This window comes from Aulonocara stuartgranti (genome assembly GCF_965226115.1).
Source record: "Aulonocara stuartgranti genome assembly, chromosome: 9".
Classification (NCBI taxonomy): Eukaryota; Metazoa; Chordata; class Actinopteri; order Cichliformes; family Cichlidae; genus Aulonocara; species Aulonocara stuartgranti.
In genome coordinates this window covers 23,683,473-23,709,628 of record NC_138960.1, presented here as the reverse complement: position 1 = coordinate 23,709,628, position 26,156 = coordinate 23,683,473, and the positions used below count along the sequence as shown (strand labels likewise).

General features: G+C 42.3%; 1 protein-coding gene across 16 annotated transcripts in view; it reads right to left on the bottom strand.

Annotated features, from left to right (window-relative positions):
- The window catches only part of kiaa1217 (KIAA1217 ortholog), a 169,649-nt gene that overhangs the window by 12,623 nt on the left and 130,870 nt on the right, over positions 1–26,156 (bottom strand). For 14 of the 16 annotated variants that reach the window (XM_082546037.1, XM_082546034.1, XM_082546033.1 and 11 more), the window contains 8 exons: positions 14,621–14,816; positions 11,460–11,658; positions 10,085–10,178; positions 5,229–6,019; positions 3,595–3,699; positions 3,021–3,070; positions 576–715; positions 236–411 (listed from right to left, as the gene is read on the bottom strand). In XM_082546037.1, coding sequence (XP_082402163.1) covers positions 236–411; positions 576–715; positions 3,021–3,070; positions 3,595–3,699; positions 5,229–6,019; positions 10,085–10,178; positions 11,460–11,658; positions 14,621–14,816 — 1,751 coding nt within the window. The remainder of the gene's footprint in view (positions 1–235; positions 412–575; positions 716–3,020; positions 3,071–3,594; positions 3,700–5,228; positions 6,020–10,084; positions 10,179–11,459; positions 11,659–14,620; positions 14,817–26,156) is intronic. The other 2 variants (XM_082546043.1, XM_082546044.1) reach the window with 1 other exon arrangement.

Genomic DNA, 26,156 nt, shown 5'->3' with positions numbered 1-26,156 from the left:
GTCAAAGCGTTTAGGATTGAATGGCTCAGGTGAGCTGATAACAGCGAAGCCTTTTGGGGGCTTCCTATAAACAAAGGCACAGCAAATGTAGTTGCAGATATGTGCACTACATCAACTGTCAGACTTTTGAAAAACTTTGTTGAATGCAAACAAACGTGTCTATCCATTTTAGACACAATTTAAACAAAACAGCATCTGTTGTGTTGGGTAATGAGCGAGTCCTGAGCAGTCTTACCTGAGCTGTGTGAGGACACGCTCCTCCAGACCCAAGTACTTGTGCCTGTCCTCTTCTACCACAGCTCTCTGTCGCTGAACAGGGTCCTCCATACGCCGCATTGCTTCTGCAAGTTTAATACTGATTTCCTGCTCTGCCCGCTTCAGCTGCACCCGTAATGCCTCCTGATTCTGGAGCTGAAGTGATGTACATAGCAAAGTGAAAGTTATTAGAGGACCTGGACTAGTAAACCGAGATATATGGCTTTTTGGGTATCTCACTTAATCACATGCATATACACAGCTGGAAATGTGAACAAACGCAACAGTTTAATTTAATTAAAATGGAGACAAAGTCTTGCCTGCAGCTGCCTCATCTGATGCAGTTGCATCCTGAGGTCAGAAACATTCTTCCTGAACTGCAGGAGGTTTACTTTGAGCGGAACTGAGCCCTTGTCTGGTGGGCTTGCACTGTTCTTGGGAGACAAGACCGGAGAACCACCTGGACCAAGAGAAGAAGAAAAAAACCCACACAGCACAGCTTAAGTTTGTTTTCTGAAAATTACGAGCCATATGTACATACTAAAACCTTTGAAATCAAAGCTCATAATTACTCTTATCAACTGTAAAAATTCTAGTAAACATTATTAGGGAGGCTTTAAAGTGTATAATTTTTTTTCCTTTTTCAAGCACTCACTCTGCTTATTAGCAGGCAGATTGTAAATGCCCGTAAACACACTTTTTCTGACCTAATGTCCCAAATGTTCAGCAAAGATTTCTTCTAATTTTTGTGGCATCATTTCTACTTCATTTGTACTATAGATATGTTAACACTCTTATTAGTTGCAGCTGGAAATGGCTGTCAACTAATTATTTCAGTCACTGCTAAAGATGAAGAACAGGCTGAAACCATGGAAACCAAAGTAACTTACATCCATGGTGGAAGTCCCTAAATAGAAAGTAAGAGCAATATTTCAAACTGCACCATGAGATTGAAATGTAATGACCCTATAGAACTACACGTTCAGTCACAACAGACAACATTGGTTTTGTCAAACACAGCATGTAAAGGAGGAGCTTGAGTGGGTTGCAAAGCAGCTTGCAATGAGCACCAACTGTAGGGGGGCTAAAGCAATTTTAATACTGCACCCCACTTGATCAGGTTACTTGGTCTTTAAGTTTTGTTTGCTAGGTTATATAGTTAGGGTGTTTGTTTTAGTATTTATGTTCTCCTGGTTCTTATCTAGGGGCTTTGTTGTTTAGTTGTTAACACATTTGCCTTACAAAAGTCTTAAAAGATCGAGCCTGGCAGGAAACACAAATCCAGCCTCGGGGTTTCACAGGCTAGTACCGATAACAAGCCTGGATAAATGGGAGGGCATATTCATTTGCTGTGGTGACCCCTTGGGAAATAACAGCTGAAATTACCTCATCTTCTAGCTCTTATCTATACACAGATGTGCTTCCATTTTTTTTTCTTTTAACATATATGAATGCCATCAGGGACTGCAGTTACAGGATCCAAGTGCTCATCTTAATTATCGTGCATTGTCCTTTTTAAATAAACCTGAAACTAGTCATGAGGATATCAGCAGAGGTGTCAGCTGATGTGGGATGACAGTGAGGTCAGCTGAGCTTGACTTTGTGTCCTGTGTAGCTAAATTAACACTGCATGCACTGAGTTTTACAGTAACATATCTTTTCAAAAATGTGTGTCAATTAACCTGGAATCTTAGTTCACTATATAAATAGTTGAAGTTGGGCCAATTTTCTGGTAGAGAGCAGTTTCAAGGTCTGTGTATTATCCACAGTAACTTGGAAATTCTTTCTGAAAGGACGCATTTGTGCTGTATTTTTATCAGAATTATGAAATGAATGTCTGTCTCTGTATATTTGAGGCAAATGTGAAAACCATCTGCAAGAATGGATACCACAAGAGGCAAGTACAAATTTTTTCGTGTAATTAAGAGCAGCCAATCCTTTAAACACAAAAAAATACAAAGAAAGTAGTGTCCATCCATTTTAGTTAAGAGAAACTTACCAGTGCTCCCTAAATTCTTTTTGACATATACCATGACGCAGTGAAAGAACACACTTTTGTCTTTGTAATCCCCCAAATCTATTTACAGCGTGAACAGACCTGAACTACTGGTTACAATGTATATTTTGAAAGGACACGCTGGGTGGTGACAATCAAGAAGCATGTGAGGGATTAAACGAATATCCTCACGTTTTTTCATGTTAGAGGCTGTCTGGCGAGATCAAAGAAGACCCTGTAACTTTTCTGATGTTTTGAAGATTTGCTCAAACACAGCATGACAAGTAAATCCCTCTGAAAACTACATACTCCATGAAATGTTTCTTGAGACACGAGCTTAGCTTTCAAGACACATAAATAGCGTTGTGTTTGTGCTTCGCCACTGGTGAGGTTGCAGATCTTTTTATCAAGCTAAGGTCTGGCCGCAGAACGCTGCGGCGCGGAGATTGAATCGCTGAATCATCTTGGCAGGCTTGAGAAGTAATAGCATCTTGTTTTAAGTAGTGCTTTGAGGGGCTTGTGTTAGCTGCGCTGGCTCTCGTCTCTTAACTCCTATTAAACTGGATGAACTGGGTAAAGGAGTGCAAGGAAATATGAACTGATGACAAGCAAAGAAGCCTGACTTTGTTTTTCCTCCCTCCAGTGCTGTTCATTGCAGACTGCTGACTGACACTGATGTGTGGGCTTGTCTGCACATGATATTATGGCATTTATATCAACTAAAAAGAAAAAAACTCCAGAAATCCCACATAATAGAAGAGATACTAACCTGAACTATGAGCACTGTGGGCTGGAGATGATGTCTTCGGGGGTCTCTCGCTGCAGTCAGAGAGAAATTTATCTTACAAGAGTTTGTGTAACAGAAATAAACAGCACTTTGCAGCACTTTAGATTTACAGCTCAATATTAGTAAGGACAAACAAGTTAAAATAAAGAATGATGGAGCAGACTGACAAACCAGAAAGGTTAAAATGATGTTAATGATGTTAACAAGCTTCATCATCAGTGCATACAGTAGCTACATTCAAATTCACAGCATACATTTTAGACTAGGCGTCAAGCAAACATTTCCAAACAATATAAATAAATAAAGAAGATAAAGAGCTGAAAAGCAGCCAGATGAACAATAGTGGCCATTTATCTAGAGGGCAAAAGGCTTCGATAACAGATTCACATTCAAACCGATTTCCTTTTTAGCAGACACTATTTTACCTGAGTGTCTGATATGGCCATTATTGAAGGGATAATTTATCCTTCCTCCTCTGACTGAATCACAAGGCTTTTCTTTTGAAAAGTCCATTTCACCCGATGCCTCCACTCTGGCCTATACTGTGATTGCTTACCTTAGAGGCTCCTTGGTGCCACTAGTGTTTGGGCCCTTTAAAAGTGCATGCTGAACAAGACCAGTCAAGCTGGCAATCTGTTGTTCCATAGCCTTCATTCGTTCTCTGCAGACACATCAAAAAATTCTGCTTTCAACACCGAGGCCTATTGGATATGACAGCTGCCACTGGAGCAAATATTAGCTCAGAATGAAAACGGGAGGGTTGTAAACAGAATAATCAATCGCTTTTAATCACCTAACCATGAAACGTTTTGCCATTTTGTGAGATGATTACACAGCAGAGATTTTTCTTTTGTTTTGGAATTGATTTGCAATATGCCACAAGTAAATGTTGTCTCTGGTAAATATGAATCGTTTCTGAATTACAAATAAAACAAAAATGTAAAAACCCCAAAAGCTCGTGTCCAAATAGAATAAACAAGACGGACAACTTCTTGACAAGCCTAAGGTTGACACCCAAGGTGCTCGGGTCATATTGTTTTTTTGACTGAGTCACATGTAGTGACTGCCAAAAAGAGAGTGAAAGGATTATTTGAACTGTATGACACTGCCTTAAGAAAGCCTACACTGTAGGCAGGTGAGGGAACTGGCAACAGAACTACTTTTGCTTTATAAGGCACATCTTATGTGCCTTATTTAGTGTGCTTTCATCTTGTTTTGTCATTTATTTATGTTGTCTTGCTATTTATATTTCCTGCAGAGTCTGTTTGGAGCACCCACGATTTCATTGCACATGTACAGTGACAATAAAGGGCTATTCTGTTCTATTCATAATTTATCTTGAGGCACGGGGCATGTTAAGGACACAGTGCAGACACAAAGTCTATGTGAATACAACAATGACCACAATACTTTACACGAGTATATTCTATGACACCTACAGTTTATTTTGAAAGTGAAGCATGGTACTTTCCCAATCAAATTCCTTCACTCTTTCAGATATTCCCAGGGCATTTCTAATGGAGGTTTTGGGCTTCCCAGGTGGTCTGGCCTGATCTGCATGACTGGCCATTTCAAATACTTTTTCAACCTGGCCAGTATTTGCTTTGGGTTTCCAAGTTACACACAGAGCCCATGTACCCTCCTTTCTAGTTAAGCATTGCTAAGAGGCCAGCATCCCTCTTGCACCCTTTCTGTGTTTATGTGCTCTCAGTCTGAGAAGACAAACCTAACCCAGGTACTAAAATATCTGTTAGATTAACTGAAACTGAATAGAGTCTGTAAGGGGTGTTCTTGTTTAAATATACACTGATTAATAGAGCCTTTAGATACTATCCTGTTTCACTAGTGGTAGCTATGCCTGGGCTTACACGCTCATCAACAATATCAGCTCCAGAATTCGAGTTAGCAAGATAAGCAAGAGCTGGCTATATACACAAACCAAACTCATCAAAATGTGCTTCATGTGCAGATCTTTATGCTGAAGACAGTGAGAGGGCAGGTTATATTTATTCTTCACGCATGGATGATGAAACAGAGTCAGACCAGGTACTGGAAAGCAGCAGTTCATGGTTAGGGTGACACTGGGATGCAGAGTTAGTCCATGCTCCCATGCAATGTCTCGGTAGTTATTTTAACAACCCCCCCCCCCCCCAGCTACTATATGCAACACTGTGTCCTCTGCTAGCTTACCGTGTCTGATGGTCACTGGCAGCTGGGATTGGCCCCTGGAGGTCTGGAACCACAGGTGAGCCCATGCTGTTCCGTGGCTTTGTCCCAGTTACTTCTTCCTTCCTGAAGGACTGGCGCACAGGCGAGCTTCTCTCCATGGTAACACTATGAGATGGCATGCCATGAGGAGGTCCACCATGGATGTCAATCATTCGTACCTCAGTCATCCGATGAGGGGATGGCGGAGGTGTCTTAGAACCCAAAGTCGGCAGCTGGCTGTTTCTGGACTTCTGCCTGTACAGAGAGGGGTGATCTATAGTGTCTGTAGGGCTAGGTCCACCATAAGAACTCGTGGAGCGGATGGAGGCACGGTGAAATCCCCCCATGGCATGCTCTGGACCATCAAGACCAGGGCTGGGGTGTGGTCCATGTGCTGCAGCAATGCCCATTCGTCCCTCTTGGAGGAGGTATGGATCTGCGTACAAGCCCTCATTCCCTCTAGAAAGAGTGTGGCTCTTTCCAGCCATATCCTCATCTGGCTTGACATCTCGTCTCTCTAGGATGGCGCTGGGACAAGGAGAGTTAGAGCGGGCCGGTGGGTTGGCATTGGAGATTCTGTCCCTTGGGATGGTGGCGCTCCCAGGTAAAGAGCCCTGCCGTGGGCCAAATGGGATTCTGGAGGGGGATGGAGGCATAGAGTGGGGCGTTGGGGGGAGTGCTGCTTGCATTGGGTGGTGGGACGGGGGAACCATGGGAGGATGCCTTAGAGGGGGCTGGCCATCACGGCCGGCAAGTGCCATTTCACTGTGCATCTAGAAAAAAGAAAAAAAATCATAAAAACACCCAAAAAAAATGATTTAATATATATAAGTACACAAAAAGTTCCTTCTTTTAGTAGAAAATCTTAAATTAAAGATGCATATTTCTGTCAACTTCAGTTACTTCTTACTTTGTGTAGGTCTTGTAACTTTAGACTGGAGCTGCCCTTAAAACAAAAACATCTATCTATCTTACACTGTTGCTTTTCAAAGAATATATACTGTCAGCAAATTTTCCCAGAAGTAGAAAATAGTTCCTGGACACACAGCATATCACTCTAAGCCCTTGATATCGTGCCCACAGGCTTCCATATAAAACAATATTGCATGAAGAAGTAAAGACTATTCTCCCTGTTAAAAAAAACTGCACAGTTTCTGCTTTTTGAAAGAAGGTGAGGTTAAGTGTTGCAAATGTGCTCCAGGAGATAAGACTATGGCTTTCTACCAGAGGTTCATGGAAGCCTTCGGGGTTAGACAGTACCTTGGCTAATTTGCAACAGTATCTGTCTGTCTGAATAGCAAATACAGTCCACAGTTCTTTAGCTCAACCACCTTAAAGCTCTTTGAAGGCTAACGTGCAAAAACCTAACCTCAATTAATTGGAACACTTTTCTTGGTTAAGGGATATAGAAGAATAGTCAGTGCAAAAGTCTTAAAGGTACACAGTGTTCAGTCTTTACATTACTTCCTCTACTTTTATTTTGACACCTTGCATAAGGCAAGACTGTGTTTTGCTTAACGGATAAAAAAGAATTAAATTATTTCCTCTGCAAACAAAAAGTTACTTGATATGCAACATGCACCCTTGGCCAGCCATGCAGTGAAAGCAATAATGGAAATTTGATATCGGCTCAGAAAGAACAAGCAACAAAACAATAAAAGTCATTTCATTTTAGATTGGGTTTTCTTTAGTTTGTTTGTTTTTCTCTCGCTCTCTTCTTTACTGAACTAAACATGTACAAGCACATTTGAAACCTAAATTATAAACACAGACAGAATTCATGGATACACACTCTCCTAGATGGTGTCACAAGTGGGTATGAATCGAATCTGTTTTCCAGTCTAACTTTCTATTCCCGTCAAACACACAAACTATTGTTTGTCCGACGTATGACTCACAGGTCTCACCTAAAAGTCAAGACAAGTCAAAAACGTAACGCAAAGTTTTTGTGTTTTCAGTCTCGTCATTATTTATTACTTCCCAGAGTGCCAACAAAGATTAGCACAGTGAGGTGAACAATAAAGTGGGTGTGACCCTTGTGTGTGCAAGAGTAGGTGTGAACTGGAAAACAACAAATGCACACAGAGAATACAGTAACAAAAGAGCTCAGGCTTGGCTGTGGTGACAACAGTAAAAAGAAAGAAACTTTGTAGCAGGGAAAGTTCACGCAGCAGTAAATATGACTGCAACAAGTCCGACCAAGCAGCAAAACACTAAGACTTCAGCGCAAAGAGCCACTGCTGACCGTCACAAAACCATAAAGACTTCTACTTTTTAAGGTGCACACTCTGAAGCCCTAAATAACATCTGACTGCTTTTCCAATCCCTGCAAAGCCATATAAGAACATTTTTAGCCAAAAGGCATCAGCTCTTAATCCCAAACAGATGTTGCACCTTTGAAACACCGACCAAAACATCTAAAAATATCCCTACAGTACAGAGATCTCCTTGCTTTGTGACAAAACAAAGAAGTAGAAGCTCGAAAAACAAGCACACGCAAAACCATATCAGGCAAAAAAGATGCAATTTATCTCCCAGACCTTTCTCCTTTCTCCATCAGTCTCTTAAGCTTCCAATTATGAGAGCGGCATGTCTAGTAGGAGTTAACAAAAGTTGCCTCAATCTCTTGGCCTGTCAGAGTTGGAGCGAGTTTCCCGACTAATTCACAGACGTTTCAGAGCCTCACAGCGAACAAAGCAGGCCAGATAAAGAAGAGTCGTGCTGCAATGTCCGTGAAGAAAGTTGTAAATATTTAAAGAGCTGATCGAATGGCTGAGTGTACTATGCGGATGTGCTGTAGGGCACTAAATGGTGTTGGTGAAAGAAAACACTAATTATTAGAATTGTAAGTTGACACAAGATGAGCTGTCATCTTTTTTTGGACAAAGACAAAAGAAAAAATGGTGGATTGTTTTTAGGAGAGCAAATCAGAGGCTAGCTAATAACTCAGCTACTGTTTCCAAAACATCTTCTTAACTGGTGTGTACATACTGTCTCTGTCGACAGCCACTATTGACTATACTGTATGAATTCAAAGCAAAGCTTGAGGCACTATCCCATACATATATAAATATATGTATCAGTAAAGATTAATGAGTCAAACTTTTGAAATGCAATTGCAGGAGAGTTATTTGACCGCCTGAAGTTTATCAAGTTACGTGTCCATTCCTGTGTACATCTATCCAACTCGTATTATTGCAGCAGTTGTTTTTATAACCAGAGACAGCTCTATGCAAGTTTCGCTTGCCAGACATTTTCAAATCAATAGCCGAGATGACTGCAGATCTCAATTTGAATCAGATCTGAGGCCTGGCATCCCTGCAAGGCGAGGGCATTCTCTACGGCCCAAACACATGTGAGGTGCACCTTCAGTGAAACAGTGTTTGAACAGGTGCTAATTAAGCCCTAGCGACACCCTTTTTTTCCTTTGTGCAGCCAATTTTCTATTTCCTCAATAAAAGAGGTTGAATTTTTAACACTGCCAAGAATAGAGAGGCTGATAAATATTACGTTGAAAACTGTGTTGAGTCTTAGAGCTTTTCAATATGTTTGTAAAGGAAGGGAAGTTTGCCAACAGCTTAACAGCTTGCTTGATGCGGAGCACGTTCATCAACCTCTGTTGTTGTATTTAAATAAAGCGACTTGACTGCAATAGAAGCAAACTCTCGAGTGGGAATCAATAAATGGCATTTTAGGTAGTTTTCTGTAGTGTTTACACTTAAAACACCACCCCACAGCCATCCTCTGTATCTGGGTCAGCTGCTGCTGGGTTAAAAAATGACGGCAACAATCTTTTTCTTTATGTTAGCATTGCACTGTGTTTGCATAGGAACCTTTAAGAAGTTGCTTCATACATTTCAGTTCATCGAGTTCCAAGCTCTTTTTTTAACACCTGCAGTTTCGACGAGAACCAGAATTTCAACAACAACAGCAAAAAAAAAAAAAAAAAAAAAAAGTTGGGGAAAAACTTCTCTACACAATTGGAGTTTTTCTGCTGATGTACTTTGAAACTTTTAAGCTCTCAAAGTAAGATTCCCCTTTTCACTTTTTCAGTATCTTATTTAGCCATCTTTTTTTTTTTGAAGAGCCGTCTTTTATTCGCCTCCCTTTGAAGGACCCGATTGGAGAAAGTCAGCAACTTGCCTGTCAGCAGCAAAGAATAAAAAAGAATTTCTGCAGCACCTCAATGTCACTGTGGCATCTGAATGAAGAGCTCTTAAAACCATCACCTTAGCTGCCTCATCACTCCTTTAAACTTAACCAATTTCACTTTAAACTTAGGTGACCATACACAGCACTGCATGTAGTGTTAGTATAGCGGGGGTTAATATTTAAAGCAAAGCAATTGTGCCAAAATGCTAACTGTAACTGGCAGACGGACAAAGCGAGGACAGATGACTGGTCAGGGCAGATTAGAGGAGCGGATCTGAGGAGGAACAGTAGACGAAAAAAAAGGCTCTTTGGGGGTTTTAGTTTGTTACATCAGCAGGAAATAAACAAGATAGAATCAGAATAAAAGAAAAGAGATTAGAGCAGATATTGGGAGGAAGAATTCAGAGAGGAAATAGTCCTGAGAGCTGAGTCCAATTGTCCCTTAAACAAGTCGCACCAGAGCGTGTAGAGGACGGCCAAACGCAGGCCCCTGGGAGAACAATACAAGACCCCCTCTGAAGAGATTAACAAGAGGCAGGGGGACATTCCTTCCCTTTACTGCATACAAGATGTGAGAAACCGGAGACCGGGCTCGCTATTCTATCTGCAGCAAATCTTTTCTCTACTCAGCTGCCGCTTTTAATGAGACAATTTCACTGCTGTGCTGTGGACAGTAAAGTACTCACCCTGACATCGCCATTGGTAGGTCGGGGTCCATGGTTGAATGCCTGTGCTGGATCTTTGTGGTAAACCTTCAGGCAGGAGTGGTCTGTGATGTTCCTGTAGGAGGAAGAGGTGCTCAGTGGTAAGAATTTAGCCCAGATATCGCCATCAGACAGCGGCCGATCCTGCCTCAGTCGGGTTCTCTGCAACAGCCCCACCAAGGGCACATACCCCGACAGAGGCTCTGACTGTTCGCTATTACCTGACATTCTCTCTAAATATTCAAAATCCATAAAAATATTAACTAATACTATCTTGCTACATGAACTGAGAGCACACCTGCTGTTTCATGTCCTGGGCTCAATTTAACTATGGCATTATGGTCGCCCGTACAGCCCTTAAGCTACGACGAGACAATTTTTTTTACAGCCCTGATAAAATATTACTCACAAAGTACACATTGCACTTGAGCAGGAGCTCTGCAGGCAAAGGGCAAAGTTCGTATGCCTTCAAGAGTAAAGCCTTTCCTTCTGAAAAACAACTACAACAAATGGCTGCCTGCTTTCTCAGAAGACAGAATCTGCTGTATTACTGATAAGACATGCAGGTGAATATCAAAGTAGGATAGTACTGGTATGTATGTTTATAAATGAAGCAATGAGAGCTTTTAAAAAAAAAGCAAATATTTCTTAAAGATTTGCAAAGTCAAATTTTTTCATTAAGACTGGCAACAACCACCAGGAAAGGTATCAAAGTCAGCTAAAAGTAAACCTTAGTTTGTTTACAGTTAATGCTCTTTTTTTTTTTAACTTTCTCTTTAACATTGAAGGAAAGTGGAAGTGAGCCCATTTCCTGACCAGTGACATTTCCTGTTCAGGGAGAGCTGAAGAAGGAAGAGGATGGAAAGTGTTCACAGTGGGTAAATGGAAATAGGTCTATCCGATATCCTCACATTGTTCCATAATGATGTTTGTACAGGATCAACATTGCATCTGACCAATCACATTGTTATGATGTCATAGCTTTGTGACTTGGGGAAGAAAACTGCCGATGTCCACTCAGGAAAAACATCCAAAAAGGGGGCGGTTAGGGTCAGGGTTAGGTTTGAGGGTTAGGATGTGTCGTGGTTTGGGTTAGGGTTACGGGACTATAGTTACGGTTATGGTTAAGGGGTTATGGTTTGGTGTGTTGTGTGACGCTGTTTCTATGTCATAAAACTTTGACATCACGTGTGATTGGTCACTTGCAACATTAGTTATATCGATCCAAGAGCAACACCAACACGACAATATCAGATCGACCTAAGGAAATAATAAACACAGTATGCGATGGCAAATACATGCTCCCGATCCGTTTCTGTTACCATGTTTATCACATGCAAACACAGTGCATCTTTACCTGACATCAGCAAGTTCGTAATACACGTTCCTCATGTCGTCTTTGACGTACACGGCAACACTGGGTGACTCCAACATCTTCATGTTGAGCTGCTGCGGGAAGGCACTGACAAAGAGAGCTCTGATTGTGTCAATGCTGGTGATCTCATTGGGCATGCGAATCTGTTTGGTCTCGTCTCCGTACTGCAGGTACAGTACACCTAAAGGCAGGAAGCAGGGAGACTTGGTGATTAGTCCTTTCAAATGTTTCCCGTGACTAAGACAGTCCTATTTGAATTCCATAACTTGCATTAGCAGTGACGCATTGTTTCACTCCCATATGTTTTCTAAAGGCCTGAAGAATTTCAGCCCTGCACGCAGTGTTAATCTGTCAAGACAAATAGAACATTTCACGCAGTTCACTGAAATTGTGTCGGTGTTATTTCAATTACAAACCAGTGGTCTGCTTTTACTGTTGAGCTACTGTATAGAGTACTGACTGTGCAAGAATGCTCAATATATTGCAGTAAAATCATTGGGCTTATGTTATTTCATGTTAGTGCAGTAAACAATGCCAAAACTGTGGTGGTTAAACAAAAAGGGACGCTTGTAGAAGTTTGGGTTGGTTTAAAAACCCTTCAATGGTGAAAAAATAAAATAAAATAAAATCTAACAGCATAATTCCAGCCTTGTAAAAAGAGTTGGCAAGGGCCCATGTGACACGTCTGGTCATGGCCGCTCAGTGCAGATTACTGGCCGGACTCAAATTTTCAAAAGTTCCCGGTGTTTTTTTTCTTCTTTTTTTTGTTTTGGTGCAATTTGGATCAACTCCTGCACAGTCCCGAACAGATAAGAGAGTCTGAATTGGGCTTCAGCATTTATTCTCAGTTGAACTGTGGCTTGGAAAGCATCAAAAACAAAAGTGCATGAATGTAATCATGTTGTGTGCAGCCTTTTGCTAAATATTTGTAATGCACTGCGCTGAATCTTTTGCTTATCACTTGCACAGGATAAATTATTTGGTACAGGCAGTGAGCTTGGGGGTGGGGTCAGGAAGAGAGGACAAAACTAGGGGTGGATCAGTACAAGTTGTGCATCAAACAGACCAAAGCTTGAACCTCTGAACCCTGGGTGTGGCATTTGTACTGTGCTTTAGAAAAACAGATGGCTCTTGAACAAAATTTATGGCCACGCCTACAGAGCAGTTGTATAAACAGTGCTGGGGGGGGGGAGGAAACAGGAAAAAAACATTTCTATTTTCAATCTGCGATTCATTACCTCAAACAGCTTTGTGCTGATCTTCACAGGCAATCAGTGGCAACAATAGAACGTAATGAAATGATCAGAGCAGTTCAATCAGCTCGTGTTGTTGTTTTGCTCATATTTCATAAGAAATCATCCAAAATGTCACATTTCATTAGCTGCAGAGGCAAAATTGTCACTTGTGCATTTGTGCACTGGAAATAACTTGCTTTAAGGAGAGGAGGGTTTGGTTTTACTTGGTGTAACCCCATAAAAGGAGCTAGCCAGTAAAAGCTACCAGATGTTGGTGAAATATTATACAAGATCCTACATGCACCACGAGACAGAGTGAGACAGAGAGTGAGAGAGAGAGAGAGGGCAAATCCAGGAAATAAAATTGCTGAGTCTATCCGTTGCTTTCTCTCTCTGGTCTGTCTGGGTTCCTGTGTTGGAAAAACTTAACAAAGTGCCCATTTGCAGAATAAATTCATCTTTCCCCTGAGAGCTGTTACGTTAACGGCCGTGTAGTTTTCATCCAGATGTTCGCAACTAGGGCGAAAGAATTTGATGACAAAGCACCATTGATTGAGATTGCATCGTGCACACCTCTGTACTCTTATTTGCTATGACAAAGTTGAATAGCTCAGTTTTAACAGCTGCATTCCCGAGCACCTGGTTTCACTGAGGACTGGAAACAAATAGCTAGTGGGTTTTTCTGACCAATTGGGCACAGTTTTTCCACATCTTTCCAGTAAGACACAAAAGTCTAAAACAAATAAAGTCTAGAAATATATGCTCATCGCAGCGATTGAAATGCAGCGAAAAGGCAGACGACTATAATACACCCGCAAAATGAAGAAATTCAATACACTTGATGCCACACTTAAGGATGAATTTGATACTCACGTTTGAGGTTTTAAGGAATCCCTGTTTTTCTGCTCGCTGTTAAGATGCTCTCAAAAAGCCAGAAGCTACTACACCAAAAAGACACTTAAAAGTCCCAAATGTCTGCTGGGACCAAGCGAAGCGTGTGCCTGTCTGTGTGTGTGCATGTGTGTGAGAGGCAGTGGTGGGAGGGACAGTGTTGTGAAGTGGTGCCCCCCACCTCCCCCCTTTTTTTCTCCTCCCCTTTTTCCTCACACCATAACCCCCCACTGTCTTAACACTCTGTCTTGATGTTTTTGATAGAAGGACAGAGAATGATGGGACATGTGTACGTGCATGTGTAGAAAAACTTTTCAGACAAAGCAAGAGGCACTACTGGCACGGGAAAGGAATACGACACCCTGCAGTTTCATTCATTTTCACTTTGGTCAAAAGTCTCTCAGATGCTTGCCTATTATCCCGTGGCAGACGCCTCGCCGAGTTGTAGGCTGCGCTGACGCTACACTTTGTTTGGAGAGTTTTCTAAGACTTTGCATCCCTCTCAGCCAAACACAGCCACCTAATTCTGCACAGCTCTGAGCCTTTGCTGCATATGTATGCAAATGTAGCACCGTGCACGTTGATAAGACGACCCGTTTCTAATCCTGTCAATACCACGATGGCACACTGTGGATGCTTTTCTCCTATCTTTCACTACAGAAGAAATGAATACTAATTAAAACAAAACTGTGCGCTCAGGTTGAGAAAGGAGGAAGGGTGGAGACTAGCAGACGGATGGAGTGAGAGGAACAGATTTGGACTTTTAGTGAAACAATGACATCATACTGTGGTTAGGAGCTATTACAAAGAGTTATGCCAAGGTTATGCTAAAAGAACGTGTCAAACATTACTAATGCTAGTTAATGCTGTGAGTCTTTAACAGGGCAGATACAGGAACTTCCTTATAGCAAATTTATTTGGGGATTTTGAAATAGAGCATTACAAGATTGTCAACTGAATTTTCTCAAACTAACAGAACTGCCATGAACCCAAAAACTAATATAACATCCAGCATACCTAGTGAGCGGTCCTTTGTCTGATTGGCCGATCGCACAACAGGCAGGCTGGCACGAACCCGGCTGCCACGGGTGAAGGTTGTGGGCGCTTCAGCCTCAGACATGGTGTCCAATGATTCCAGGGAGGCTAAGGACAGGTGGTCGACCTGGTCGCCGATACTGTGCTGGGTGCTGGCGCCGTGCTTTGGGCTTCTGCTCTGAAATGGGAGCACATGGAAACAACACCGTAAGAGCAATACCCTGTACACAAGTGTACACAAGATGATACTTTACATGCTTTAGTATTACATTCTCTCAAGGACACAACAAAAAAAAAATATTTTTTTCACAGTATAAGAAACTTCTTTGTGTTATCATGCATTTAGTGGAGCAGAAATAACACTTCCTGACAATGTCAGGTGTGCTGTGAGTCACACGCATTCTTTGCAAACCGAGAAAAATAAATCTTTAATGGTGACTTTGACTGCAGCAACACACAAAAAACTATGAGTCTACTCATGCAAATGTGCAACAAAGTGTTAATACACGCACTACAGGATCTTCTGCTGCTATTAAATACACACCCACAGGTATGCATGGTTACTAAAAGTACCAACACCCTAAAAGAGTTCAAAGAGATTCCTAAAATGTTGTTCCAGAAAGAGAAATTTCTAGTAACCACTGATTAAACATCAGGACTTGTGTGATCAAAACGTGAAGATCAGTTCACTTCTCTGTAATCATATCTGCATGGCGTGGCATCCTCGAGCTAGGGATACAATAAGAAGATCTGTGACCTGACTCCTGAGCCCACTGAGCTATTGTGCGGTAAGGTAAGGTGAGCTCCACCTCAAGGGGAAAACTCTGAACACTGGGCTCTTTATGAAATTGCTCCCCTTTCTGGCAACAAAAATGGTGATGTAAAGCCATAGCAGATGAAGGCACAAGACTACCAGGCCAGGTCCTATGGGTTATCTTGAACAAGCCAGCCTGCACATGCTGCCATTATCTCACACTCATACTCGCAAGGGCAAAGAAAGAATGTACCGGTAAGCATATTAAGATAAGTGCAGTTGACAGATGTAGTTTAACCTGACAGCCAAGGCTGGCTGACAGACAGGGCAGACACTGATAGACTGACAGACAGGGCAGACACTGATAGACAAGGGGGCACTTGGCTTTAGGAACATGGTCACAAAGCAGATGTTAGCGAGTGTGCGAACATGGTCACACAAACACACACTCTGACAACACTGCAGTATGATGCAGATAAGATAAAAGGCTGACTAACTCTGTGGGGCAATTGGATTTTCATCAAATACCTCTGAATGTCAAGCTCAGAGTGAAGGGAGGAGAGCATGGCCTGTAAAGACTGATGGAAGAAAAAAGAGGAGAGGAGAAAACAAAAAAGCAAAAAGCTTAGAAATGCCAGTGGGAGGTTGAAATGGAAAAGAAATGTTCATCCGACAAAACAGAAGAACCATGGCAACGAATCAATGTCGACGGCAGGCCATAGAACAGAGGAATGAGGCTAAGTGCAAAGACAGCCTAAGTGCAAAAGTTAAACATAGTCTAAAAAGTTAGATTGTATTTACTTTAAATCATCACTTTTTATATGCTTACGTTTGTTAAAATTAGCACTGACATGATAATCCTACAAATCCTACCTCTTAAAAATGTCTACAATAACATTAATTGCAGCCATTTATACAATGCCATATCCTTTAAAAAAAAGACCATTTAAGCTCATCAAACTTCACATCCCTGTGTGATGTTTGCTGAGTCAGTATGCAAGCATTTTTCTGAAGTACCGTCACAGCAGCTGGGCAAATTGGTGAGCCGCAACTCAACTTTTATAATTCCATTAAAATATGCTTATACTGCAGGACTCAGAGATTTAAAGTAATGAATAAAAATGTACTCTTATTTTGTTAATACATGACGATAGCCACTTAAATAATAATAACAATAATAAAAGAGAGGTCACACACAGTTGGGCTGTCACCTGAAACCAGTCATGTGTCTGGAATTTAATCTGACCACTGAATGATACATGACCTTATTCACTGTTGGTGGCCCTCCCACACTGCTTCTCATATGCTACTGTGTCACCCCTGGGAGTGTTGAATCATTTTGGTTTCTTCCATCACCTGTAGGTAGTAATTATGTCAGAGTGGTCTGGCAGTGTAATCCAGTGTTTTCTAAAACTACCGAAGTGGAGAAAGCGGCAGCCACATTCAGACTTTAACTTTAAGTTCCCTTAAGGATCACATTTCTGAGTTTGCTGTGCGAATTGATAGCGTGGTTTCAGATGTGCTTGGCCATGAGGCTGATATCAGTAAACAAAAACTTAAATTACTCATAGTTTTGGCTGGAACTCAAAATGTAGGGGAGTAGAGGAAGATTAGATCATTTTGTTCTTTGCTGTAACTTAGTTAAGAACAGAGTGTTTCCTCCTTGATTGAAGGCTTTATGCTAAGCTAAGATAAAGGTAAGCTAAGCTATGCTAAGCTAAACCCCGCCTGGCTTCAAATGCATATTTAATTAGAAGGTCCTTAAACTATTAATTTTTTTTTTTTTTTTTTTGCCTGTCCCGTTTGGCTCTTTTGCCCTCAGAATTGTTGTCTAAAGGCAAAGAAAGATGCCCAACAGATTTACTTTACCAAACTGACCATCCCAGCCTTGCCGTAATGGTCCATTTGATTCACCTTTTATTGTTTATTTTATTTTCACTTACTGAATACGGGACAGACTTGACTGGGGGAAAGAAGGGGAGAAAGAAAGAGGGAAAGAGAAACAGCTGAGAAGAGGGACGGGGGAGAAGGGCAAAAGACAAAAACCAACAGAACGGGCAGAGAAAAAAAAATGCATATATCAATCACCTGGGTCACCTGCTGAGAAAGAAAAAAGAAAGCAAGCAGAAGAGAACAAGAGTAATAGAATAAACAACATCACAATGATATATGGGAATATGACAGTAAATACTAAATGTTAAACATTATTGTGCAGCACATAAGATCAACAGAACACAGTGTGCTTTGAGGTAGGAGCCAAAAAGGGTGTAGTTTGTGGGTGTGATCACCCGTGTGTACACCTGTGAGCATGGACGCGCTTGTTTTTTGTTTTTTAAAAGGTTCCTTCATGTAATAATCTGCTAGAGGGTGTGGGGGGGCCACAGCCCCGTCCTCCAGGGCATGAAGCAGGTGTGGAGGAGATCAAAACTCCAGACATCCAGAGGCCCCCAGAACACAAGAGACCAAGGAAGACCAACAGAGGGGCAGCTGCGCCACTGTCCCGGAAAGAGCTGAGGAGAGTCCTAGATGAGGGCTCACTCAGCAGCCGCGGAGCAGAAGCCAGGGGGAGTTGCAGTGACGCGCCCGTGAGCTCCGCCGGCAGCCAGCTGCACCTGAGTGACCGAGCCCCAGGCCGAGAGGCCGGGGGCACCCCACCTCCGAAGTGGCCCGAGCGAGCCCCAGGCTCCAGGCCCCGATAAGCGGCCGCCAAGGAGTGAGCCGGTGTGTACCTGGACGCCCACCCCCGGACACAAAGAACCACCAACGCACCGATGTCTGAGGGAGTCCGCCACTGGCAGGGGAAGTGGTGGTAGAGGGAGATAGGCCTCCAAACCTTGGAGGGCCTGAGATGTCCCCAGAGAGGTGGCGCCTGACACCCAACCTGACATATAGACACAGACATACAGGCACACACAGATACAAACAACCATTCCCAACCTCATGCTCTCATATGCACTTACTCCACACTCAACCAACGTGGAGACAGACATAAAAAGACGCTGTACACACGATCACACTCCCCAAGCGTACTCTACAAACCGGGTCTAGGTGCCCCCGCCCCTGGAGGGGGGAAATGCACCCAGACCCAGGTGGTGTTTCCCTTTTCCCTGCGGTGGGGGGAGGCAGACCGCCCCGACTCTGCAGCAGCAGGAAGGCTCCACACTCCAGACCGCAGTCGGACGGCCAACTCCTCCTCCTAGCCCCCCTGCTCCAGCAGGTCGCAGAGAATGGGGGTGAGAGAAGACTCCAAACCTCCCTCCACCCGCTCATTGTAGTGTTGATGCATGTGTGTTTTAAGGTGCATTTAAAACCCAGGAGGGCTTGGAGCTACCTGCCAGAGAGCAGCAGGTAAGCGCATGGTCCCTCCTGCTAGCCCTCAATGTCTATGTGTATTTAAAATTGAGAGGTGGGCAACGATGCCAGGGGTGGGGTGTACACCCTGATGGTACTTTGGACTCCGTGTATCGTGCCCACCCCCAAGATCCTATATGTATGTGTAATGAGAGTGTGAGTAATGTGAATGTCTAAGTTGTGGGATAAAATTGAGGCAGAGGCAGCCAGAAGGGGACAGGGGGGGGGGGGGGGGGGTAGCCTCCTCTGCACCCTGGTGACATACCCCTACTCCAAGGCCCTGCATGTGTGGGTGGTTGTGGTGGAGCGGGAAGAGGGAGGCAGCTGGAGATGGGGAGGGAAGGAAGGGAGGGGCAAGTGACCCCTCCCTGGGGCCAGCTCCCCCGCTGACCCCAGTAGGCACCCCCACACTCCGCGACCCGCCAGGGAAAGGGGGCCCAGGCCCATCCAGACCGGGGCCCAGTGCAGCAGCGCCGCCCGGCCCCACAGAGCCCGGGACAGTCCACCCAACCCCACCACAGAGAAAACTGCACCCACCCCACCATCCACTCATCTTCCAGACTACATAAGACAATAAACACCCAGGCTGAGATCTCCCCCTCCTGCAGAGGGAGCTCCTGAGGAGAGGAAAGCTCCTGCAAGATGTGACAATCTCCCCCACCAGTTGAAGAGCCCCCCAGGTGGCTCGATGCACCGGCGGCACCCTGCTCCAGGGCCGGGCCCCCATGCACCCACCCGCCCACAACCCCGGCAACACACCAACCAGGACCCAAGCCCCCGAGGCCCGGTCCGGGTCCCAGCCCAGAGACGGAGCGCCCCCAGAACCTCACGCCCATCCCGGACCCACCCAGGGGCAGCCAGGCTACCAGGTCAGTAACCCACGTCCGTCAGCACAGACCCTCCCCTAGCCCCGCTGCACGCAGCCGCGAGGAAACAGTCACCTGAGAGCCAACAGAGCCCCTAACCGGACATGACCGCTACCCCGGGTTGAGCCCCCCAAGGAAGATGCCTCCGGGGAACCCCCCGACGCCCTAAGCCTGTCCCTACCCCCACACCAATCACAACAGTGAAGGCGGGACCAAACTATGACCCCCCACCCCCACTAGGTGATGGAGCTGATCAAAGGAGCCCAGAGCAATTGATCTGATGTGGTGGCAGAGGCTGTATCAAGACTAATGTAGTCTAATAGATAATTTCTATATTGGTTAGAATTAAGATTATTTTTATTTTTCCAGTTCATGAGGACTGTTTTCTTGGCTATGCATAGGGCAGTGAAAACCATATGGGCTATATTCTTTTCTGAAGTGACATTATCTAAGCTGCCCAACAAACACACTAAGGGGGAAGTTGGAATGTTACATTTCAGACACTTCGATAAGTCTTCACATATCTCGCGCCAAAACTTCTGAACTGGTGGACAGAACCAAAGAGCGTGGATATAATTGTCCGGTGAATTGGTTTGGCAGTGTGAGCAGTTGTTGGTAGACGTAAAGCCCATCTTGAACATCCGATGACCTGTATAGTGCACTCTATGTAATATTTTGTATTGAATTAATTGAAGACTGGGATTTCTAATTAGATGAAAGGTTTTTAAGCAAATCTGAGACCAGAAGTTTAGGTCTAAGTTAACTGATAAATCCGCTTCCCATTTTGCAATAGGAAGTGATATTGATTCATCTGTTTTAGAAAGCATTCTGTATATTTTGGATAGTAATTTGGGGGGTTTAAGAGTAAGAAATTGAACCACACTTGGTGGTGTTTGTAGTTCAACTTGACCCGGTTTAAATTTCTTTTTTACTATGGATTTAATTTGTTGATATTCTAAAAATCTTTTCTTGTTGATCCCATATTGTGTAACTAGTCCGTCAAATGAAATAAATTCTGTTCCTTCTAGTATATGTTCTAAATATTTGATTCCTTTATCACTCCAATCTGAAAAGTTTATCATATTATTGTTTTGTAATATGTCAGGGTTGTTCCAGATAGGTGTACGTTTGCATGGGATTAATGAAGACGCCGTCAATTTTAGAAACTCCCACCATGCTGTCAGAGAAGAGCTGATGTTGATGCTTTTAAAGCATTCATGTCGTTGGATGTTTGAGCTGATAAATGGTAGGTCTGAGATCTCTAGATTATTGCAGAGTGCTTGTTCTACATCTAGCCAAGGTTCATCTAAGAGGGTGTGTTTTAGCCATCCTGAGATAAACTGAAGCCTGTTGGCTAAGAAGTAGTGCTGAAAGTTAGGCAGTTCTAGTCCTCCTTTATCCTTGGTCTTTTGTAGTGTTTTTAAGCTTATACGTGGGGGTTTATTTTTCCAAAGGAATTTGGACATACATGAATCTAGAGATCTGAACCAATCTTGTGGCGGTTTAGTTGGGATCATTGAGAATAAATAATTTATTTTTGGTAAGACCATCATTTTTATAGCGGCAACACTTCCCATGAGTGATATGGGTAGACATTTCCATCTAGCCAGATCATCTTCTACCTTCTTTAAAAGTGGGATATGGTTTAATTTAGTTAGATCTGCAAGCTTGGGAGAAACATTAATACCTAAATATTTTATATTTCCCGATTGCAGTGGTGTAGAAGAGGAATTATGGAAGGAGCAATTAATCGGTAGGACTGTAGATTTTGACCAGTTAATTGAGTAATCTGATATTCTTGCAAAAGAGTTTATCAATTCAATCACCCCAGAGATATTGGTTTGTGAATTTTGGAGAAAGAGTAACACATCATCCGCATAAAGGCTGATTTTATGTTCCACGTTCTTGCATTTTATGCCCTTAATTACTGAATTCTGTCTAATTGCTGCTGCTAGTGGTTCAATAAAAATTGCAAATAGTGAAGGGGAGAGTGGGCATCCCTGCCTGGTGCCCCTCAAGAGACAGAAGCTGGAGGATGTCTGGTCATTTGTTCTAACACAAGCTGTTGGGGAATTATATAATATTTTTAACCAGTTTATGAAAGAGGATCCAAAACCAAATTTGTGTAAAGTTGCAAATAGAAATTTCCAGTTAACTCTGTCAAATGCTTTTTCTGCGTCTAAAGAGAATATTGTAGTTTCTAGGTTTTTACTGTATGAGTAGTCTATCAAATTAAGTAATCTACGTGTATTTGTTGATGAGTGCCTACCTTTTATGAAACCAGTTTGGTCAGGATGAATTAAGAGGGGGGTTATTTTCTCCAGTCTCTTTGAGGGAGCTTTGCAGATTATTTTAAGGTCTACATTTATAAGGGATATTGGACGATAGCTTGAGGGATATACAGGGTCTTTGCCTGGTTTTAGCAGGAGATTAATGTTTGCAGAATTCATATTTGATGGAAGTCTGCCCTTTTCTTTAATTTCCAACAACGTTCTGTAGAAAACTGGTGCTAGAATCGACCAGAATTCTTTGTAGAATTCTGCAGGAAAGCCATCTGGACCTGGAGCCTTATTATTGTGCATACTTATCAGGGCTTCCCGGAGTTCACCTGGTGTCAGTGGTGAATCCAGTGCCATTGCTTGAGTGTCCAATAATTTTGGAAGAGTTATATTGTCCAAAAACTGATCAATTTCTTTTTTAGATGGGTTTATTTGTGGTGAATACAACGTTTTATAGAAATTCCTGAAAATGTTGTTTATTTGTATCGGTTCATATAATGTGTTCCCAGATGAATCTTGAACAGCACATATAGTTGTTTTTTCTTTATTTATTTTTAGCTGGTTTGCTAGAAATTGACCGGATTTATTACCATGTTCGTAATTTTGTAGGCGTAGTCTTTGTACTAAGAATTTTGTTTTTTTATCAATTATCTCATTCAATTCTAGTTTTGTTTTGCGTATTTTGTTCAATGTTTCCTGATCTTGGTGGGACGCGTAGGCTTCTTCTAGTGATTTGACTATTAATTTAAATGATAGAAAACCAAAACCATAGTTAAAGTAAGAAAATATCATTTTTGGTACTTACTGTATGTGTGTGTGTGTGTGTGTGTATATATATATATATATATATTTTTTTTTTTTTTTTTTTTTTTTTTTTTTTTAAATACAAGCACATTTAGCCACAATAAGCTATAGCAATATGGCTATAGTGCAGTAGGGTGTCAAAGAAGAATCTGTTTAAAGTGACTTTTATTTTTATGTATCAATAAAAATAACTGTTTCACAGGAAGAACCTATGTGATATATATTTGCATTAATTTAATTTTCTCCCTCACCTTATTTACTTGGCAGCATTGTGCCCTAAATTAATGGGACAGGATCACACTGAAAAAGCAGTTAACTTCAATTGAAGCATAGGGGCTAAAGCTTTAGAGCCAGAATGATACAGGATTTTAAGGATCGATACCGATATTTGGTACTGTTTGTTTTGTTTTTTTTTTCCATTCAGACACACAAAACAAACAGAATTTCCTTGTTTGCAGTTGTTTATTTATTTGTTCATGCTCTACTGGTTGTTGCGTTTGTGCCATTCCAGACAAGCATGCTGCTAAAACGGAAGTTGCAGATTGCCTTGTGGTCAACGAGCAACTCAACACTGATAACATGGTGGAATGGTGTTTTTCCTGTCTCTTCTTAATTTTTTAGATTTTCATTTATCAACCATTATAAACGTTGGATCTGATAGACCGTCGAATATCTGCCGATAATTTCAGGCCCTCAACAAATCGACCAGGCTGTGAAACTATTACACCCTATTCAGTGACATAAACAGTATCCATGGCTCATCATAGTACTCAAGATAAGATCTTTAAACAATGGTGGCACGTTTCTTTGTTACAGCAGCAGCATTTCTTTGCAGTGACAGTACACTACCTTGACTATGCAAAAGAAGAGACATCATTAAATTGACATCCAAAATGAATCTCATTCACATGGAAGGCATGCTTCCTTCTTTACACTAAACAGTGGATAATGCTGGGATGGCACACCCTCGATAGTACAGAATCTAAAAAAAAGAAAAGGATATTTATTGGATATGTACTCAAATTTTACTTCAAAGGGAAAGTTGTCTTATTTAAAATGTACTTTTTTAATTTCTAGAAAATGTTACAATGGGTACAATGTGACAGTTATTGCACAGGAGAGAAAGGCTGTTAAAGCGAAAGGAGTCAAACATAACGATGGAGAAAATTGCAAATGAGACCTTCTACCTCCCTGCGGAGAGGTGGGGTAATTAAGTTAAACCACTCCACACCACTCCACATCTGACAAATGAGGTGTCTCCTCAAAAGGTTAACAGTTTAGTTCAGATTAACTTCTCCGTCTCTTTCTCCCTCACTTGCATACGTGCATAGATTCTCAATTCAACACAAAATCTCTGTACATATCATATCGTCCTGAAGTATTTGAGCCACAGACGCTTCCTGTCCAAGCTTACCCCTTCCTGCCTTAAGGGCCAAATGTGAAAGCCACAGACCGCCCGCTGATTAGCAGTATAAAACCTGCTTCTGCCCACACATACCTATAGTACATTCCACAGCAGCAATTTCCCCTCACTTCAGTCAAAACCAAACGGCCTGTGATTCTGCTTTTTCAGCAGCGACTGCCTCTGTACACCACATTGGGTCTGACAGTTATGATGAATGTGAAACTGAGACATCAACATTAGCTCATACACAGGAACATGACAAGTCATAAACTGATGAAAATAGCCCCTTGGGAAGGAACGTGTCTAGAAAATTAAGCTCGAATCTGTCAAAGAAATCAGAAAATGTCGACTTCAACGACGGCTTGGTTGTCTGGTGCTGCAGCCAGTGTCAGCGGCCTGTTTTTCCTTTTTCTTTTTTAAAAAAAAGTAAACCTGTGTCAAATAGTCATCATGATTAGAGTATGTTAGAGCAGCTCTAGAAATAACTCAGTGGAATTTGCCTCATCTAAATGCTGATGTTGTGTGGCTTAGAGCCTTTTCCTCAGGCTCTTGCTGGAAAAAAAAAGAACTGTCTTGAACACTACTTGCTGGAGCCTTATTATATTAAATGGATGTCAAAAACTGTACAGTGTGGGCAAGCAATAATTAGGCAAACAACCATGCTTGCGGAGAAAATAGATGCAAGATAAAAGTGTTTCAGTCAAACTCTGTCTGTCCCAGTGTGTGTGTGTGTGTGTTTGAAAGCCAAAGAAAGACGGATACACAGAGACACTCAGTGTGTGCATGAGTGAGTCAGGCCATTGTTCCAGAAAATCTGACCCGAACCCAGGACATCCTGCAAACATTTATGCAACAGTGGTCTGACAAACAGTATGTTGTCATGAGAAAGCAAGCGTTGGCTTGCATGTCTGCATTAACAAAATACATGTAATATTCAAACTTTATAGGTCAGTGCTCTTTCATACTATGCCCCGTACACTTCACTTGATTCACTTTTCACTATAGTTCCACCTCGTGATCATGCGTGTACAGTGTGGGTGCTTTTCACTGTAACCCGTCTTGATTATTGCAATGCTACTTTCACTGCAAGGACAATGTTACATGATTTCACAAAGCAGAGCAGAATATGTTATATCACGGTCCCCTGGTCTTAGTCTGACAGGTTGACATGCGGAGTTGAGCTGGGGCGATTAAAGTAAATTACAATTGTTAAGAATAATGGCAGCCACCATCAGGGTCTTACTGTGTCATTCACTGAGATTTAAGTATAGATATGGTCCAAAAATTGCCATGCACCCCACCTGCTGCCAGTCCACACAAAGCCCACTGATTGGAGCTTGACTTCTTATAGAATCAACGTGGTGTTATAATAGCTTAGCCTAGCTTTCACCTTAAAAACAGGGGTATTAGTCTGCTTTCCCTGTAGTCATGGTGATCATTTTCCCCTTTGGGCTGCATAACATTGGAGATCTTTAAAAAAAAAAAGACACAATGCAGGTTTCACAAGCATCCCAAAAAGCCAAAGTCGACCCATCTGTGGCTGTATTAGCCTAAACAACATCCACTACCAGGGTCCGACTACAATAGTGTTCAGTCACACGTCATGTTCTATGTAAACAAACACAAAGAATGCACACAGGCAACCAGAGGAACAGGTTTCATTGACTCGTTCTATACTTCCTTGCTGGACATGAAAGAATGTAAACATGAGAGTTGAGGTTGAAGCTTTAAACACAAACTCAACTGTTGTGAGCACAGCTTTCCACTTAAGATGCTAATTTGGCTCGAGCTCTGGGGAGCAGAGCTAGAGCCAACTGTAATTACCTGGTCCGATCTGCATGAAAGACGACGGTGGCTCGGTGTACTGTTAACCCTTCGCTCAACTTGGTGCTATAAGCGAGATATCAGAATGAGACAAGTTGAGCGAAGGGTTAACAGTACACAGTTGTCTTTCATGCAGATCGGACCTGCCGTAGTTGATACGATAGGAATGAATGTCTAGTAAAACATAATCAAGAAAAGAGTTCAACAATGGAAGCGCCAAATTGTCAGAGCTAAT